The 16,422-nt window shown below is 34.3% G+C and overlaps 2 protein-coding genes across 3 annotated transcripts; one reads left to right on the top strand and one right to left on the bottom strand.

Annotated features, from left to right (window-relative positions):
• Nucleotides 1-730: 730 nt before the first annotated feature.
• Nucleotides 731-2,407, bottom strand: LOC100783951 (CDGSH iron-sulfur domain-containing protein NEET). The gene is made up of 2 exons (XM_003548191.5): nucleotides 1,909-2,407; nucleotides 731-957 (listed from the first exon to the last, which is right to left on the bottom strand). Exons 1-2 carry the CDS (start codon nucleotides 2,148-2,150, stop codon nucleotides 858-860), a joined length of 342 nt encoding a protein of 113 aa, XP_003548239.1. The 5' UTR covers nucleotides 2,151-2,407; the 3' UTR covers nucleotides 731-857.
• A 1,384-nt stretch (nucleotides 2,408-3,791) lies between these two features.
• Nucleotides 3,792-16,036, top strand: LOC100799476 (K(+) efflux antiporter 5). 2 transcript variants are annotated; one of them, XM_003549093.4, is made up of 20 exons: nucleotides 3,792-4,218; nucleotides 5,894-5,937; nucleotides 6,803-6,870; nucleotides 6,996-7,080; nucleotides 7,189-7,250; nucleotides 7,868-7,943; nucleotides 8,116-8,190; nucleotides 9,681-9,752; nucleotides 9,958-10,041; nucleotides 10,140-10,208; nucleotides 10,313-10,390; nucleotides 10,486-10,574; nucleotides 11,156-11,252; nucleotides 11,341-11,394; nucleotides 11,719-11,814; nucleotides 12,449-12,637; nucleotides 12,727-12,804; nucleotides 14,804-14,848; nucleotides 14,925-15,020; nucleotides 15,580-16,036. In XM_003549093.4, the coding sequence occupies exons 1-20, from the start codon at nucleotides 3,984-3,986 to the stop codon at nucleotides 15,616-15,618; spliced, it is 1,731 nt and encodes a 576-aa protein (XP_003549141.1). In that variant the 5' UTR covers nucleotides 3,792-3,983; the 3' UTR covers nucleotides 15,619-16,036. The 2 variants fall into 2 exon arrangements, with proteins under 2 accessions (XP_003549141.1, XP_040866565.1); XM_041010631.1 differs by lacking the exons at nucleotides 12,449-12,637; nucleotides 12,727-12,804.
• Nucleotides 16,037-16,422: the final 386 nt, after the last annotated feature.

Consider the following 16,422-nt stretch of genomic DNA (forward strand, 5'->3'; position numbering starts at 1 on the left):
ACTGAATCACTATTCTCAACTGAATGGGGCTCATACTTGTTCTTGTGTTACTGTTGACCACGGCCCCCAAACTCTTTTTTTTTTTTTTTTGCGTAAATAAATGAAATGAAAATAAAATCAGCCAATACTTACATTCTGGTGTATAAAAAGGAGATTTAATATATATATATAATATATATATATATATATATAATTATACATCATTTTTTGTCTTTATCTTTTTCATGATATTAAATTTATCTTTTAAAAAAAAATGCTTTATACTACTTAAGGGATCATATTCAATGTCAGTCGAACTGTGTGGTTTTGTAGCATAGTTGGAGATTTGTATTTCACATTGTTGGTTTCACAGTTTGAAGAGTATAAAATATGTGATCATAATAATTCTTCTTACTTTCTTAGATCGTTCCGTAGTCTTGGACAAGGCAAGATTTACTCGGTGACACAACTTAAGATTTTAAATTTTAACTGGTGCCTGTTGATGAATGAATTCACTGATTCTGAACGGTATAAAACTTAATAAACGCTATACTTAGATCTCAAGAAGGACAATTTATTTTAAGAAGTCTGTTATAGTCAAAAGCATGGGAGAAAATGTCCAAAGCAAAACACGTATCTCTCAATCTCAGAAATTACTTTCTCGTGATTGTTCACTATCGCTCGCAGTTGACCTCAACAAAGTTATCACACGGATATAGGTTATAATAGACAGTAAAAGGAATCACATTCATAGCATAAGCCACGCTTTATTTCAAACATTGAAATGCCAAGTCTGATCCACAAAAAAAAAAAAAAAAAACTTCCTTAAAATATTTAATGTAATTCTCTAATAAAAACAGGCCATGATCATCATAATTTTACTTTTTCAAAAGAAGAGGGCCAACATTATCTCCGGTGGCTTTGTTGTGCTTTACATGGCTTCCATCACATAGAGGAAAAGTCCCTGATCTCCAACATCTGCACCCAAGCACTCAGAAAGATAAGATTTTTGGAATTCAAATTGCATCAAACACACACTATAGATAGGGGAAAATCAAGACTTTCCACTTGATACAAGATTCTAAGGAATGCTTCATTTTTCAACCCTTAACTTCCAAACCACATCAAACATGTCCTTTTGCCATTACCTTTTAAATGGGACTTGAAAGTAGTACAACTACCTAGGCTAAAACTTGTTTTATATGCATCAAATGTTGAACATTATCCTGTTGAGGACATTTGATACCAGAACAGATGTTGATTATACTTTGATATGAAATGAATATTCAATGCACTGGAGCATGAAATAAACCAGAATAATTCATCTTCATATTCATGCAACTTGTTTTAAGCAACAAACTAAAGCTTCACAACTCTGCATTTGACCATGAATGACACCAAGCAGGCTATTGATTCTCGAACAATTGATATTTTCTTTTTCTAAATTGTACTGGTTAAACACATTAACTTCAATGATATGGTGCATACAATACACTCTTCTGGATGAAAATTGAGAGCAGAACCTGTGATAATGAAAATAGTATAGTTCTATTTTTTCCCCCTTTCTATTTCATTTGGCTCCCAATGAAAATTTATAGAAAAAATAATCTTAATTTATCACAATTAAATAGTAACATGCTATCAAAAGAATTTATTTCCCTGAACCAAAGTGAAAACATTTAGAGTTTTTGTGGAAACGAATTAGTGGAATCATTCCCTTTTATATTTTCATGATAGAGCACATTTTAAAACCAACAAACATGTTAACATCATAGAAATTAGAAAGAAGTTTCAGTCCTCCTGTTGCACACTACCTCAAATAAAAATAGAAGAAAGCTACCTCCTCAACCAAGCACATAATGGCATAGAAAAGTATGGCATAACGATAGAATTATCCAGAAAGTAAGAGCTTGACAAACTGAACCTTACCTGCAATAAGGAGTGAGGGGCTTGGAGAGTTCAGTTACCACCACAGAATCTACCACTTTCTCTTCACTCTTCCTTATATCTGGGTTTATGCTCACAGCCTCAGCTTTCACCAACACTACACGCCTTGGCCTCCCACCATCAACACCAACAAAGGAACTAGCCTTGAAATGGGTACCTAAAACTCCCCTTGGGATCATGCCATTGAAGAAACCTGCACCAACGTGGCTTAGAACAGACTCCATTCAAAAGGGTCTCTCTTTTTCACTCCTTTTTCTGTTTTTTATGAGATTATCTTCTCCTTGGCTTCATAAATCACAACTACTACCATGCTATGTAACCGAGTAGTGGATGAGATAAGAAAGGGAGAGGATTGAATGTAATGACACGTGTTCCTGAACTTGTGGATGCCACACTCCTGTGTTCTTGTCCTCATAGGCACTTTGAAATGACACAAATAGACATGTTGTTACTCTACTTTATTTATGGCGAGAGAAAAAAATCATAAATGATTAGGAGCATTAGGTGACCACTCAACTACTATGTGACATTTGTAGAGAGAGAGAAAAAGTGTGAAAGTGTTAAATTACGAAAAACTGTAAAACTTGTAATTACTCAAGAAGAAAATAATTTAATGTTAATGTCATGATCATTGTCACCCGGTAAAGGGTCATAAATTTTGTATCATGTTGATGTTATGCTGCTATATAGTAATAATTATCACCGTGATGAATCATTCAATGCAATGCAACATGTACTTTTCAACAAAAATAACATCTCAACGGCTCAACTTGCAATGCAATGTGGACTTTGAAGCTTTCTTGTCATTAGATTTCAGCATATTCCTAGCTATGAAAATCATGAGAACTTAACAAGAAAGATGCATGCAGAAAGTAAAAGCATATTCCTTCTAAAATTTGAATTATTTATATATGTGTACATGTAATAGCGCATGCAATATGTATGTACATGTACTTTAAATACTATTGTTTTGCTATTATTACTTTTAGACCAGAACGCTTCAATTTGAAGTGAAACAAGGTCAAAATTATCGGCATACCCTTAAATTTGGAGTTCAATTTTGGTTCACGTTGAATATTATGTAAGAATTCAAAATATCGAGTTATAATTATTTTTTAAAGGAAATATCGAGTTATAATAATCACCACATGTTCCATTAAAAAAAAAGAACCACATGCAAGCATAAATCCAATTTTTATCCCAAAAGCAAAAGGCCACCACATTAGTTGTACCACCAAATAATCAATGCCATAAAAATAAAAATATCCAAAAAGTAAGAATGAAAGAGACTCAACCACCACCAAAGATTATAAAAACAAAACGTAAACTTTTTTTCCTTTCAACAAACAAAACTTGAATAGAAAAACGAAAACGAAAAGAAAAACTACCAAAATAAAAATCGTGTAGTGTAGTATTTTTTAGGTAGGTAGTTCAAAACAATAAATTGTAAAAATTAAGAACTTAATTAAAACACATGTATAATATAAAGATTTTTGGTATATCCTTATTCAATCATTCCTTATCATATATAAAAAAGATGATTGACTTTCCTATATTAGCTTTAAATATTATATATAATATTTTTCTAATTAAATGATGACAATAGACTTTTTACATAAAAATTAAACTCTCAATTTTATAAAAATTACCATAGTTTTTTATAAAAATAATATAATATCAATCAATTAAAAATCATAATATTTCTAACTTCTACAATTATTGTATACAAAAATCATTCATAATTATTCCTATAAAAAAAACACACAGACACCAAAATATTAATGAAATTACACAAAACCCCCCCTCAGCATTTGACAAAAGTGTCAAATGAATAAAGTTTCATTGACATTGACATTCACACCAGCTATAACGCAAATGCAACTAACCAGAAAAAGTGTAGCAAACTTCTGAAATCAGAAAAAACCGTTTTCCCTCTCTGCATTGTCTTCCTTCCTTACCATATCCGTGTTCTGTGCCTTTTCCCAGTTTTGCGGAGAACCCAATTTCCCAAACAAACCCGAAACTCGCACGCACAGCTACTTCGCATCGAAACGACGATGAAGACGGCGATTCTGGCCACGAAGAAACGGCGCGCGTTTGGGCTCTGGTGCTGCGTTTTGTGCCTCGCGATCTGCGCTAGGGTTTGCGGCGCGGCCAGATCCGACCAGGAAACGCGGGAGAGGTTCTACGGGAACATGCCCAATGGCTCGTCGCCCGAATCCAACAACACCTTGGCCAAGATGTTCGATCGCGTTCTCGAGAAGGAGTTCTCCGAGAATGACCAACCCGAAGGTTTTATTTTTCCCATTTTCTATCTGTTATATATATATATAGTTTTGTGTAGTATAGTATGTTTGCCTGTTTGGAAACTCGTTGAGGATGCAGAAGCTATATAACTATTAGCTTGTGAAAATGGCATCACAAATGTGGAACCAAACGCGCTAGTAGTTTATAGTTATGATTTTTATTTTTATTTTGTGTGTGTGTGTGTGTGGGGGGGGGGGGTTGGAGAGTCTTAAAGCCAATTAGGAACTTGTAGTTTTGGTTTTTGGTCCATTATATATATCATGTAGTCTTATAGCTTAGAGAAAAGAGAAGCCCTTGTCCCAGAAGACCAAAGTTGAGGGATAAAGAAGCAGATTGTTTGTTTCAAGTGAGATTTTTGTGGAAAAACCCCCAGCTTGTCCTATGATGCCTGACCCAGTGTGGTTGAGGGAGGATCACACCTATTTATGGGAGTGCACTTTCTAATTGACTTGTGACAGTTCTCACCTTTTCTAGGGGTGGTGTGGATGGTGCCTTTCTAACATGTCAGGGGAAGGTGGTGTCTATCCTGCTTTAACCACATGTGAGAAGATTCTAGCTAGGACTTCTTTAGTCTGGTGGGCTTGGGGGCCCACAGTCTTCTGAGGTAGTCTGGTGATCATGGTTGAACTGAGGTATGTTGTCTTGTCCAGTCAACTATGGTCGGTCAGTATGGGGTTTTGGGATCAGCCAGGATACTTGGGTGTTATGCTTGGTCAGCCTGCCCGGACACTCCAATTGGGTAGCTGTGAAGTAGTGAACTGGTTGCTGTGTTGAATTGAATATGTGATAGAAAATGATGGCTTTAATTGTTGAAGGAGTTCTTGACTTGGAACTACTAATGGAAGGGGTAAGTGAGCATGTGTAGAGGATTGGCATGTGGGTGAATTTAATCAGACAATTCACCTCACTTTCAGGTCTCACTTCACCAGTCTGATAAGCAGGAGGGGTGAAACTGCAGATCAACTGGTTTCCTTTTCATCTTGTCCTTCATAGAACAGTGATGGTGGAGTGTTATAATTCTCTTTGTTGCACAATGAGTACTAATAGTAATAGCATCTAGATATGCTGGATCTATAAAGCAAGGTTTGAAGGAGAATAGTATTGTTCTAAGTTTGTGAAATTAGCAATAAGTCATGGTAGGAGGGATGAACTGTACTTGTTGAGAGATGTGTTTGAGGTTAAATTCATGTTGGGAGATCCACAAAAAAGTTCATTTGCCCCCTCAGTACCACCTCCTCATGTTTGATCATACAGAGTTCATGAAGCTATAACTTTATTTGAAAAACAAAAGAATTGACACTTCAAGTATTTTAAAATGTATTTATCATGGGTGTACTATTACTGGTATAGCATTGATAATATCTGCAGTTATCGTGATAAGCTTTTACTCTTTATACTAATTGCTGCACTGTCACAATTTAACAGTCTTTTTGTGGTTTTAATATGGATGTTGTCATGTGATCTGTGAGTATTAATTATAGTCTAAATGTTACTCACTTTTACTTTCAATTGCTACTCGTAATCTATTTTTCAGAGTTTGCTTGTGAGATGATATACTAGATTCAGCTTTCACAAATTAAAATGTGAATCAGAAGCTCATTGATTTATTTAAAGTAGGTTGTCTGCTATTCTCACTGTTTTTTTTTTTCATCTTTAACAGAACCTGACAAAAACAGCTTCAATAGCAGTGTAGCTGATCAGCAGGTAGGTCTGATACTCTGGGTTTCAATAGTTGTGTTGAATTGGATTATTTCAGCTAAAAATAAGCTGATGTTTCATTGTGTAATGTGTATAAAATGATGCCTGGACATAATCCATGTCAATTTCGGTTTCAAATATTTCATGAGAAGTGACATGAGTCTATATCCGAGATCTATTTTTCCCTCTCAAATCTTCACCCATCAGTTTAGAAGTCTCCATTAGTGTTTGCTTATTGATTTTATTACTATCTATAGTGTTAAATATGAAGTTTTTCATTCTTTTTAATGTTCCTCTAGTCATGTACGCATAATATAACTCCAATGCTGATGTTTGAGCTATTTTTGTCTTGATGTAGCTGTTGGACATTTCCATATTGTGCTAATAATTACTTGGCTTGGCTGTTAAAATTATATTGTTTTGTTAGGAAAGGAGGAAGAGAGAAGAAAGCAATACCAAGAATAATAAGATTATATAATATGGTGTATAATGATGGTATCCAAAATATCAAATTACTAACCAAATGGTCCTTTTACAGTAATATAATTAAATCCAAAACAATTGTAGTACTACTTGTATAAGCCCAAATCCACTAATAAAAATTATATGATAAGACTACTAACCCTTATTAAAATTAAAATATGGAAACCAATAAGGAGATATAATGAAAATAGGAAACAGTTCCTAAGATTACTTTCTCAATGAGATGACTAATTTAAGATAGTCTAAAAAGATATACTGAGTATATTATGAATTTACGATATATTCTAATACTTTCCATTTTCCCCCTAATTAAGTGACTGTGGGTAGACAGATTATTCCCACTTTTAAATGTTAAGATGAGTTTTGACCATCTGGTCTTCTTCTGCAGGCTGTATTGGAGACTGTAGCTAAAATTACTCATGATAAAGCAAAGAGAAATGAAACACATGAGGGAAAGTATGGTTATACTCATATGTTCCCCGATGTAGTTTCTCAGTTGCATCTTATAATGGATTATTGGATGTAACTTTATTTATATACTGAATAATTTTTTATTCTTCTTAAATGGTTTTTTTCCTCAGTGCCACAAGAGCATTTCAGTTTCAAGATGTGTTCTCACTGGAAAATGAAGATTCTGATGATGTGACAACTTTGATTGACAAAAAGGTGTGCTAAAAGATCTGAAGCCTCTGGGATTTTCTTCGATGATATATGTTATATACTACTTTTATTCATGTTTCAACCTGCTTACTTGTTTATGCTATTGCATGGCAGGACAATGTCTTTGTGATGTCAAACAAGAAATCCAAATATCCTGTGCTTCAAGTGGATTTGAGGTTTGACATCTGTTATAATTTTTGTCCTTGTAATTACTACACAGGGAATTCTTTATCAGCTTGGTTGACTAACTGAAGCATACTGATTGTGTTAAGAAGTTGCTTAAAACTTGGACAAATGCTATGTTTCTGAGTTGATTTCTTTTGTTAATGAATCTGTATTGTTGGATTATGGAATTTGTTATTTTAATGATGTATCAGTGTTAGAAATCAAGTAGTTTTCAAAGATATAATTGTGAAAATGACAAATGAATCATCTTGTTTTCCTCTTCCTGTGCTTTTCTCTTTTTCCATGTGGAAAAATAAATGGTTGTAGATATTTCTTTACTTGCTCTTGGAGGTTTTACCAAATACTTTCAAGTTTAAACTGTTTTTGTGTGCTGAAAATTGAGGGGCCTGGTATCAATGGCTTTTAGATTTCAAAGGATATCTTGCTTTCCAACAAGTATCATTTCTTTTTTTCAAAAATTATAATTATGAATTTATGATAATATTAGACAGTGATGCCTTTGTATTTTGTCATTCTTGAATTTTTTTTTTTTAGTTTTTGAATTTTGTTCTATTTATTTTCTACCATGAGATTTGATCAACCCTTGAATAATTGCTCAATCATGCAGGCTAATATCGGATTTGGTGGTTGTCATAGTTTCTGCAGCCATTGGTGGAATTGTCTTTTCCTGTTTGGGGCAACCGGTCTGTAATTGTTACTATTTCTCATTACGACATTTGGCATCCTTTATGCAGTAGATGATTTTCATATTTAAATTATATTTTAGTGATTCTAAGTAATTTATTTGAGTGGGCTTTAGTGATAAGTAATCTATGCAGAATGTTGAATTTCATCCACTTTTTTTTTAACATGTAGGTTATTGTGGGCTATCTTCTTGCAGGCTCCCTTATTGGACCAGGCGGTTTGAAGTTCATAAGTGAAATGGTGCAGGTAGGTTGTTCTGAGTGACACACTATTGTTCTTTGCCAAAACTTGTGATAAAAAATTTTAGTCTTTGATCTGTCTCTCTATAAAATTTGTGGTCTCACTTACCATAGTCGTTAAAGATCACATTTTTTCAATGTACAGTCTTGAGCATCTTGAGATCTACATTCCTCTATATGTGCACATCATGACACCATCATAAGTTTCCATTGCCATTCAATGGTTCTCCATCCATTAATCCTCAAAATCTTTTAGAAATTATTTTTTTTACTGATCTGTCAGAGCCTTTGCTCAAGGTACTGATGGCTGCTCTAAAGCAGGACCAGGGATGGTAGTGGAAAAATTGACAATAGGACAGTGAAGCAATCATCATGTACAGGAGTGGGATTTTAACCCTTAAGGTTGTTTGTTTCAATGCTTGGAAAGTGAACTTGGGAATGCGACATTCCTATGTTTGGTACAAGCTTTGAAAAAATATTCATGGGTATGGTTGATTCCCAGGAAAGTGAAATTCCTTTATTTTATTTGATTTTATTCCGGGTGAGAATGTTGCATTCCCATGGGAATATTGGAAGTTACCTTGTAATGTGGTATTAACTTTCCTTCCCCCCCCTCCCCCCCCCACCACAATCATTTGAATTTTCTAAATAATTCACGATAATATTAATTTCTAACCAAATATACTTATGAATTTATCCAGCAATAACATTCTTGGTTATAATATTCCCAGGAACGTAAATATATACCTTGAAACGAATGCCACCTAAGTAAGATGTTTCAAAGTTAGGCATTTGGATATATTTGTTTTTTAATGGTTGATTGGGCAATTTGGAAGCAACACTACAGTTAGATGATTATTAAGGGCTTGATTGGTGGCTGTTGCGTACTATTCACAAAACTAGAAATAGATTTGGTGGTTTCATAACCTCCCAGCTTCCAAATTAGGCCCAAACAATGGTAATTTATAGGCTTAGGATACTTTAAGCATTCTTTAGAAGAAATTGAATTGTGTAATCCAATAAGAAAAAAATTACGTAGTCTGATTTTTTTAATATAAAAAATTGCTGTCATTTAAAAAAAAACACTACTTTAATATAACTTTAGCCTTTTGAAAATAAATTTTGACCTGTACAAGGATGAAATCTTGATACCAACCTCATGCATGATGTAAGCGTGTTGAGATGCAAATACTTGATAGGGATCATGAAAATTATTAAAAAGATCTTGTGAAAACTATGAAGATGCCCTAAACATTGAAGTTAAAATGATCTATCAACTTAACATATTAATATGATCTATACAATAGTAATACAGCATATAAAGTAACTTTTGATGGTTCATGACTGCCTACTCCATCCATGGAAGAAACATTGAAAGTGTGATATTTGCATTGGGTTTTTAACGTTAAACTTCAATTTAAGCTGTTAATTGTTTTTTTAGGTTGTTACTTGGTTGTTTTGCACTGGATAAGCTTATTTTCCTTCACTTATATGCAGGTTGAAACTGTTGCACAATTTGGTGTAGTGTTTCTTCTCTTTGCTTTGGGGCTGGAGTTTTCCCTGGCAAAGGTTTGTTATTCATGCCTTGCAAAAACTTCTCTGTTTCACCTATTTTCATGCTACAAGCTAGATTCTAGCTAAATCCCAAACCATATTTTAAGATTGTAAGGAAATATATATATTATCCTCGTCTAAGGCTTTTGTTTTGGGTTTGTAGATTACTAAAACTTTTTTCTGTTTCCATTTTCTAATTGTAAAATTTTTATGTATGAAGTTAAAAGCTGTGGGACCTGTTGCTGTTCTTGGAGGGCTACTTCAAATTATCATTTTTATGTTCATGTGTGGCATTCTTTCCATGGTATGGTGCTGACGTGTCTGATATGTTCTTGAATAGAGTTAAGGAGTTACAATTGTTTTATAATGGACACCAAACATTATTGTCCATTTGGTTTGCAGTTATTTGGAGCCAAATTGTCTGAGGGTGTTTTTGTCGGTTCCTTTCTGTCAATGTCATCTACAGCAGTGGTATGTTTTCACACCATTTCCCAAAACATACTGCATACATTGTTTTCAGTGGTTTTTAATAGTTTCTAAGCATGGGTTCATTATTTATTTTTACCTTTTACCAGGTGGTGAAGTTTTTGGTGGAGCGGAATAGTAATAATGCTCTTCATGTTCAAGTTACAATTGGGACTCTTATTTTTCAGGTATCTTGTTGAATTTTAAATGTTAAACTCATTAGCTTTTCATAAAGTAATATTATATTGTGTATCAATCTTTCCTCTACCACTTGCTATATCAGGATTGTGCAGTGGGTTTACTATTTGCTTTGCTCCCAGTTTTGGGTGGTAACAGTGGCCTTTTACAAGGACTAATGTCAATGGGAAAACTGTAAGTCTGTCCATCTCCACATTCTTTCTCTGATTTTACTGTATTATTTCATAAACTCCTTTTGCTTAATGATCAATAACAACTTGTTCAGTCAATGCAAGCCAATTGAACTGCATAGTGTTGCTATATGTACACTTTTCTGTTTTAATATTTGCTGAACCTCAATTTTAGCATGCACTTTACCTCCCTGAAGTTTTTGTCCAAATTAACTTTATTATAATTATACAAGCTCAAAGGTCTTATAATTTAGAAATGCAGCTTGTAATAATTTTTTTAGCTTAAAATACATGAATATCTTACCAAGATATTCGTGTATTTTAAACTGGATAAAATGTACCAGTGGGAGACTGTAATTTGTGGTTGAACTGTGGCACTATACTGTGTGTAAACTTGTGAAAACAGGGTGCTGGGAAGGATGGTGTATCATAGTGTTGGATTTTTGGTGAAGAGAATGACCACAAAAATGCAGTTTTATTGAAATATAGGTTTTTTGGGGGGAGGGTGGAGGTGCAATTTGCCCTAAATTTAGCATATTGTCATTAGGATAAGATCTAATCATCTAACTATACTTTGAACTTCAGGTTGCTAGTGTTGTCTTTGTATATCACTGCTACATCTGTATTGTCTTGGACATTTGTTCCTCGCTTTCTTAAACTGATGATGCGGCTGTCATCTCAGGTTAGGCTATAACATATTTAATTTGCTATCATTTTCCTAGCACTTTTAGTAGCTTATGAATTAATTTTTCTTCCTTTCTGTGCTCCAGACAAATGAACTTTATCAGCTAGCTGCTGTTGCTTTCTGCTTGTTATCAGCATGGGTAAGAAAAACAAATGCTGAGTGCTGTTACTGACTCCTTATCATTCTGTAGCTTCTTTTATCCATAAAAGTTCTGCACTCATTAATAACATTTGTCTGCTAGACTGCAATGTCATGCATGTTATTTTGTGGACTACTTGTATCATTTGAAAACATGTTTTGCGTGTCTGGATTGGGGGGTGGGGGTCCATGCTGCCTTCTTAGAAAAGGGATTTAGACCCAATATAGCCTTGTGTATCATCACTCTTATTATATGCAATCTATTACAGTTAAAAATTAGCAATGATGCTGTGCATTTCGCTAACTTTTTATAATATCTTTCCAGTGCAGTGATAAGCTTGGCCTTAGTCTTGAGTTGGGTTCGTTTATGGCTGGTGTTATGATTTCCACAACAGACTTTGCTCAACATACTTTGGACCAGGTATCATTCATAATGGATAACTTCTGAGATGTGTTAGACTTATTTTTCTTTGCATACATGTAGTACTTTCCTTAATAGTTTCTTTGCACACATTTATCTTTGGATTGCTTGGGATGCACTACACCTAGTTCAATGTTTTACTGCCTTTTGTCATGCTATTTATGAGATATTGTTTGACTATCATTATCTTTTTTTGAAACAACATTGTGTTCCTATGATTGGCTTATCCTCTGTGTTGTCCAAACTTTAAGATAGCACCTGGTCTAGCTTTACTTCTAAAATGTTTTGGGATGTTTCTTTTCTCCCAAAGTTCTCAGGATTCAGTTTCTCTTTTGTTGTCTATTGTATTCAGCTCATGTTTGCTTTAAGGGAATTTCCATCTTCAATATGCAGACAGATTAGGCGGCCTTATTGCTTTTTGTACTTTCCTTTTTCCCCTTTGTATATTTCTTGTTTTGAAGGATTCCTTGTCATCCTCCTAGTTAACTTCCTCCCTTTTCTTTTTCCTATCAAAAGGCATTCAAATGATGTGTTTAGGATAATTTACTGCTTTTGAATTATGAACTATGAACTATGTTTCAGTTGTCACAAGATTAAAGAAAAACGTTCTCTTAAAAGTGCATATTTGTTGTAGGTGGAACCAATTCGTAACCTATTTGCAGCTCTCTTTCTCTCAAGTATTGGAATGCTCATACATGTGCACTTCCTTTGGAACCATGTGGATATTTTGTTGGCATCTGTTATTCTGGTTGTAGTTGTTAAAACTGCTGTTGCTGTTATAGTTACAAAGGCCTTCGGATATAGCCTTAAGACATCATTTATTGTAAGTTAATGCAGTCAACGTGTTGGATGATATATTGATTTACTATACATTCTTTTATATATTGAGTGTCTGTTTCCATGACAACTTAGGTTGGTATCTCACTTGCTCAAATTGGAGAATTTGCTTTTGTCCTCCTGAGTCGTGCTTCAAATCTTCACCTTGTTGAGGTTTTTGCTCTCTTCTTTGTGGCATTGTTTTACATTAATGTCTGAAAATTTTCCTGCTGCTTAGATTTTGTAATTTCCATTGATCTTGGTATGGCCACCTGCTGTGAGAAATTATGAACCAAATAGCTTTTAGTAAGTGGCTTTGCATGCATACATGCATGGTGATAGAAAGGTGGATCAAGTGGTGGGCCCAAGCCAAAGATTTGGAGGGTTTACAGGAGAAATAAAGGAACAAAAGAATAAAATGAATAATCATAGGAGTCTGTTATCGTTATTATAGGAGTTGTTATTGAATAAGTTTGTTATTTTAATTAGGGGAGTTTGTTATTTTAATTAGGGGGTTTGTGTCGATACGTTAGGAATAAGCTTATGGCTATAAAAGAGGACTGAAAGGTAGGGATTAATCGTCTAGGAATTCCATTAAGATTCACCATCTTGGTGAGGGAAGCACTGTGTGCTTAGGGGCTGATAGGTTTTCACCATCAGTTGTTATTTTCAGCATTATTATTCTATCGACACAAACCCCCCTAATTAAAATAACAAACTCCCCTAATTAAAATAACAAACTTATTCAATAACAACTCCTATAATAACGATAACAGACTCCTATGATTATTCATTTTATTCTTTTGTTCCTTTATTTCTCCTGTAAACCCTCCAAATCTTTGGCTTGGGCCCACTGTCAAGGCCCACCACTTGATCCACCTTTCTATCACATGGTATGGTACATCTGATCAAGAAAGTTTAGCATTTATTTTAATCTAATTTGCCGATGGATAAAGATGGATGGGCACGGCAAGCTGATTCCACAATAATTAAGAACATTTTGGATTTCAAGTGAAGAAGCCTCACACATTTGAAATGAATGTCCTACATGAGAACCATAGAAGTGGGATGACCCATAGAGCTATAATGCCTTAAGGTTGGGTCGAGTCAAGATGTGGGGTTAACCCATAAGCTTGGTTCCTTGTTAAGCACATGAAAGGAGATCCCCCAGTGTTCTTGGTTGTCCTGACAAGCAAGTTTATTGGTCAATGGAGACATTCAGCAACTTTTGAGATATGATCCATTATTTAACTATGTGACGTATCTATCATTTAAGAATGTACCCCGAGACTTTTTTATGTATTATGCCAATTTGCTGATGATAGCTCCCAATTAACGAGTTAGTTGATAGATAAAGTAAGGAGACAGGCAAGTGTAAAGGATTGAGCTCTGCTATTAACTTCTTCATTTGGGAAGTTGGACTTCACTTCTAGAAGTTTGACAGTGAAGTATATGATGGTTTTCATTTTACTAAGTGGATAGATAATGTGAGGAACAACAGCATAAAGAGGGTGTCTTTGGTGTATTTCCCTCGATGGCTGCAAACAGAAATAAAATCTACTGGGTTTTAATCAATGGAGTCCATGAGGGAAAGAGGGAGTAAGCTTTGCTATTTGTTATCTAAATGCTAGCAACACACTCTTGACATAGTCTTTTCAACATGCTTTATTATTGGGTAAAATTCATGTGGAGTCCACTAAATATGGATTGGAGACTGCTAAATAAGGAGCAGAACCCACATCATTTTGTGGAACTCGTGAATATCAACCCAATAACAATGTGTTAAAAAGTATATTATTAGCATTGCTCTGTTTGAAAATAAGATGGTAGAAGGTGGTTTGATCTCTGTACCTGCAAAGACCCTCCAAATAAATGGAAAGATCACTATGTTTATGGTGCATAACATAAATTGCCTGGCAGAAATATTTTCTTATGGGCCTCAAAATATAAGTGAAAAACTATCCACAAGCTTCAATATAGGTGATCTGGTTGCACTGAAAATTCATTGCCTTTTCCATTCTTCTATGATCACACCCATACAATATGCTGTGTAATTGAAGAAGTTATTTACATCTTCCTGATACCTTTTCTCGATTATTTTTAGTGATTTATGTAATTTTCCCCTGTTCTATCTTTCTCTCTCTCTTGCTGACCACTGATTGCAATATTTTAGGGGAAAATGTATCTTCTTCTTCTGGGGACAACGGCTCTCAGTCTGGTAATTTCATTTACATCTTGCTGCTCTGTATGTTCCTTCCTCTGAATTATTTAACCTTATCACTGATTAAATACAGGTTACAACTCCACTTTTGTTTAAATTGATTCCTGCTGTCATGAATCTGGGTGTTCTCATGCACTGGTTCCCCAATGAAAGTAGCACACAAATTGAGGTGTCTCTCTTTATTTCAATCTTTATGCCCTCATATATATGGTCAGATAACTGCTTCCCCTCACAAATAACTAGGGTGCTTCGAAAACCTTATTTGAGCACGTTAGAAACGTGGTATATAACCTTTTGAACTCACGTTGAATCATCACTTTACCATTCAACATTACAAGTTTACTGCGACATTTTGTCAATCACAAATCATATCACTGGCTTGAAGGGTTGAAATCCTTCACCTAATTGTATTTTATGAGACCTAAGTGTCATTAAGTGCTTTATGAAGGGCATTTGTTATGCAATTTCTTTGAAGACAGACATTCCTCACCCTAACTACTGGCATATTCCAGCTAAATTTTTGTTCTCTTGGCTCTTTAGATGCATTCCATGGATGTTTCTAATATGACATATTCCATCATAATATATATTATTTCTATTTTTCTATTGAATTGAGAATTCTTGGCTCCATCTTTACAGCAGTATTAGAAAACCAAGGATCCTCTGCTAATGCTAAAAATCATAAATGGTATAACAAACAATGTAACCTGTCTTTTTACTCTTAACAGGGAAAAACTTCAGTGATTGAAGCAAACAGAATGTTGTGAGTCTTCAAGTTTCCAGGGCATCAAATCAAATAGTATATTGGAGGCAAATATCTACTTTTTGGTGACTAGAGAAATCTGGATTTCTTTACTGTGTTTCTGTTGCAAGTTTCATGATGATGAGCTTCACATGAAACAGTCAGCATATTCACTTCTTCCATTTAAAGTTAATGGAAGATCTTGTGTATATAGGCATATGATTTTTTGTATTAATTGAGCAATGTATATAGGAAATTGTAGGCCATTCTTATTGCTTACGCTAATCCTATCACATCATACGCTGGTTTGCCTATAATTGCTGCTATAAAGTTCTACAGATGAAACTAGAAAAGAATTCACGGTGTAACTTCTTTGAAGATTGATTCCACCAACACTGTTCTGTAACATGTAAGGAGCATTTAATGAAGATCTCGATGAATAATTATGGATCGTGATTCGTGATCGTGACCAGTACTGAGTTTATGGCGTTGAAGTACTAATTAGGTGTAGAAATAAAGGTTTTGAAAACCAGAATAGTGATTGAACTGGGAAAGGGACTGATTCACGGTTAATTGTGTGTGTATATTAGTTCAAAAACTGTAACTGTTTTCAAAATAAAATAAGAATAAATATATAATTTAGTCTTTGAAAATGTTATATGTATTATTGGAAACTTTTAAGAATTCAGATAATAGGTCCCCTTATTTTTTCTGAGGACTAAATTATATGTATTACATATTAAACTAATCTGAGTTTATATAAAATTATTTATTAAAAAATAAAAATGAACAATAATACTCTATATTTGAAATAGTTATTTTGAGCAAA

The sequence above is a fragment of the Glycine max genome, chromosome 16 (assembly GCF_000004515.6).
Source record: "Glycine max cultivar Williams 82 chromosome 16, Glycine_max_v4.0, whole genome shotgun sequence".
Taxonomy (NCBI): Eukaryota; Viridiplantae; Streptophyta; class Magnoliopsida; order Fabales; family Fabaceae; genus Glycine; species Glycine max.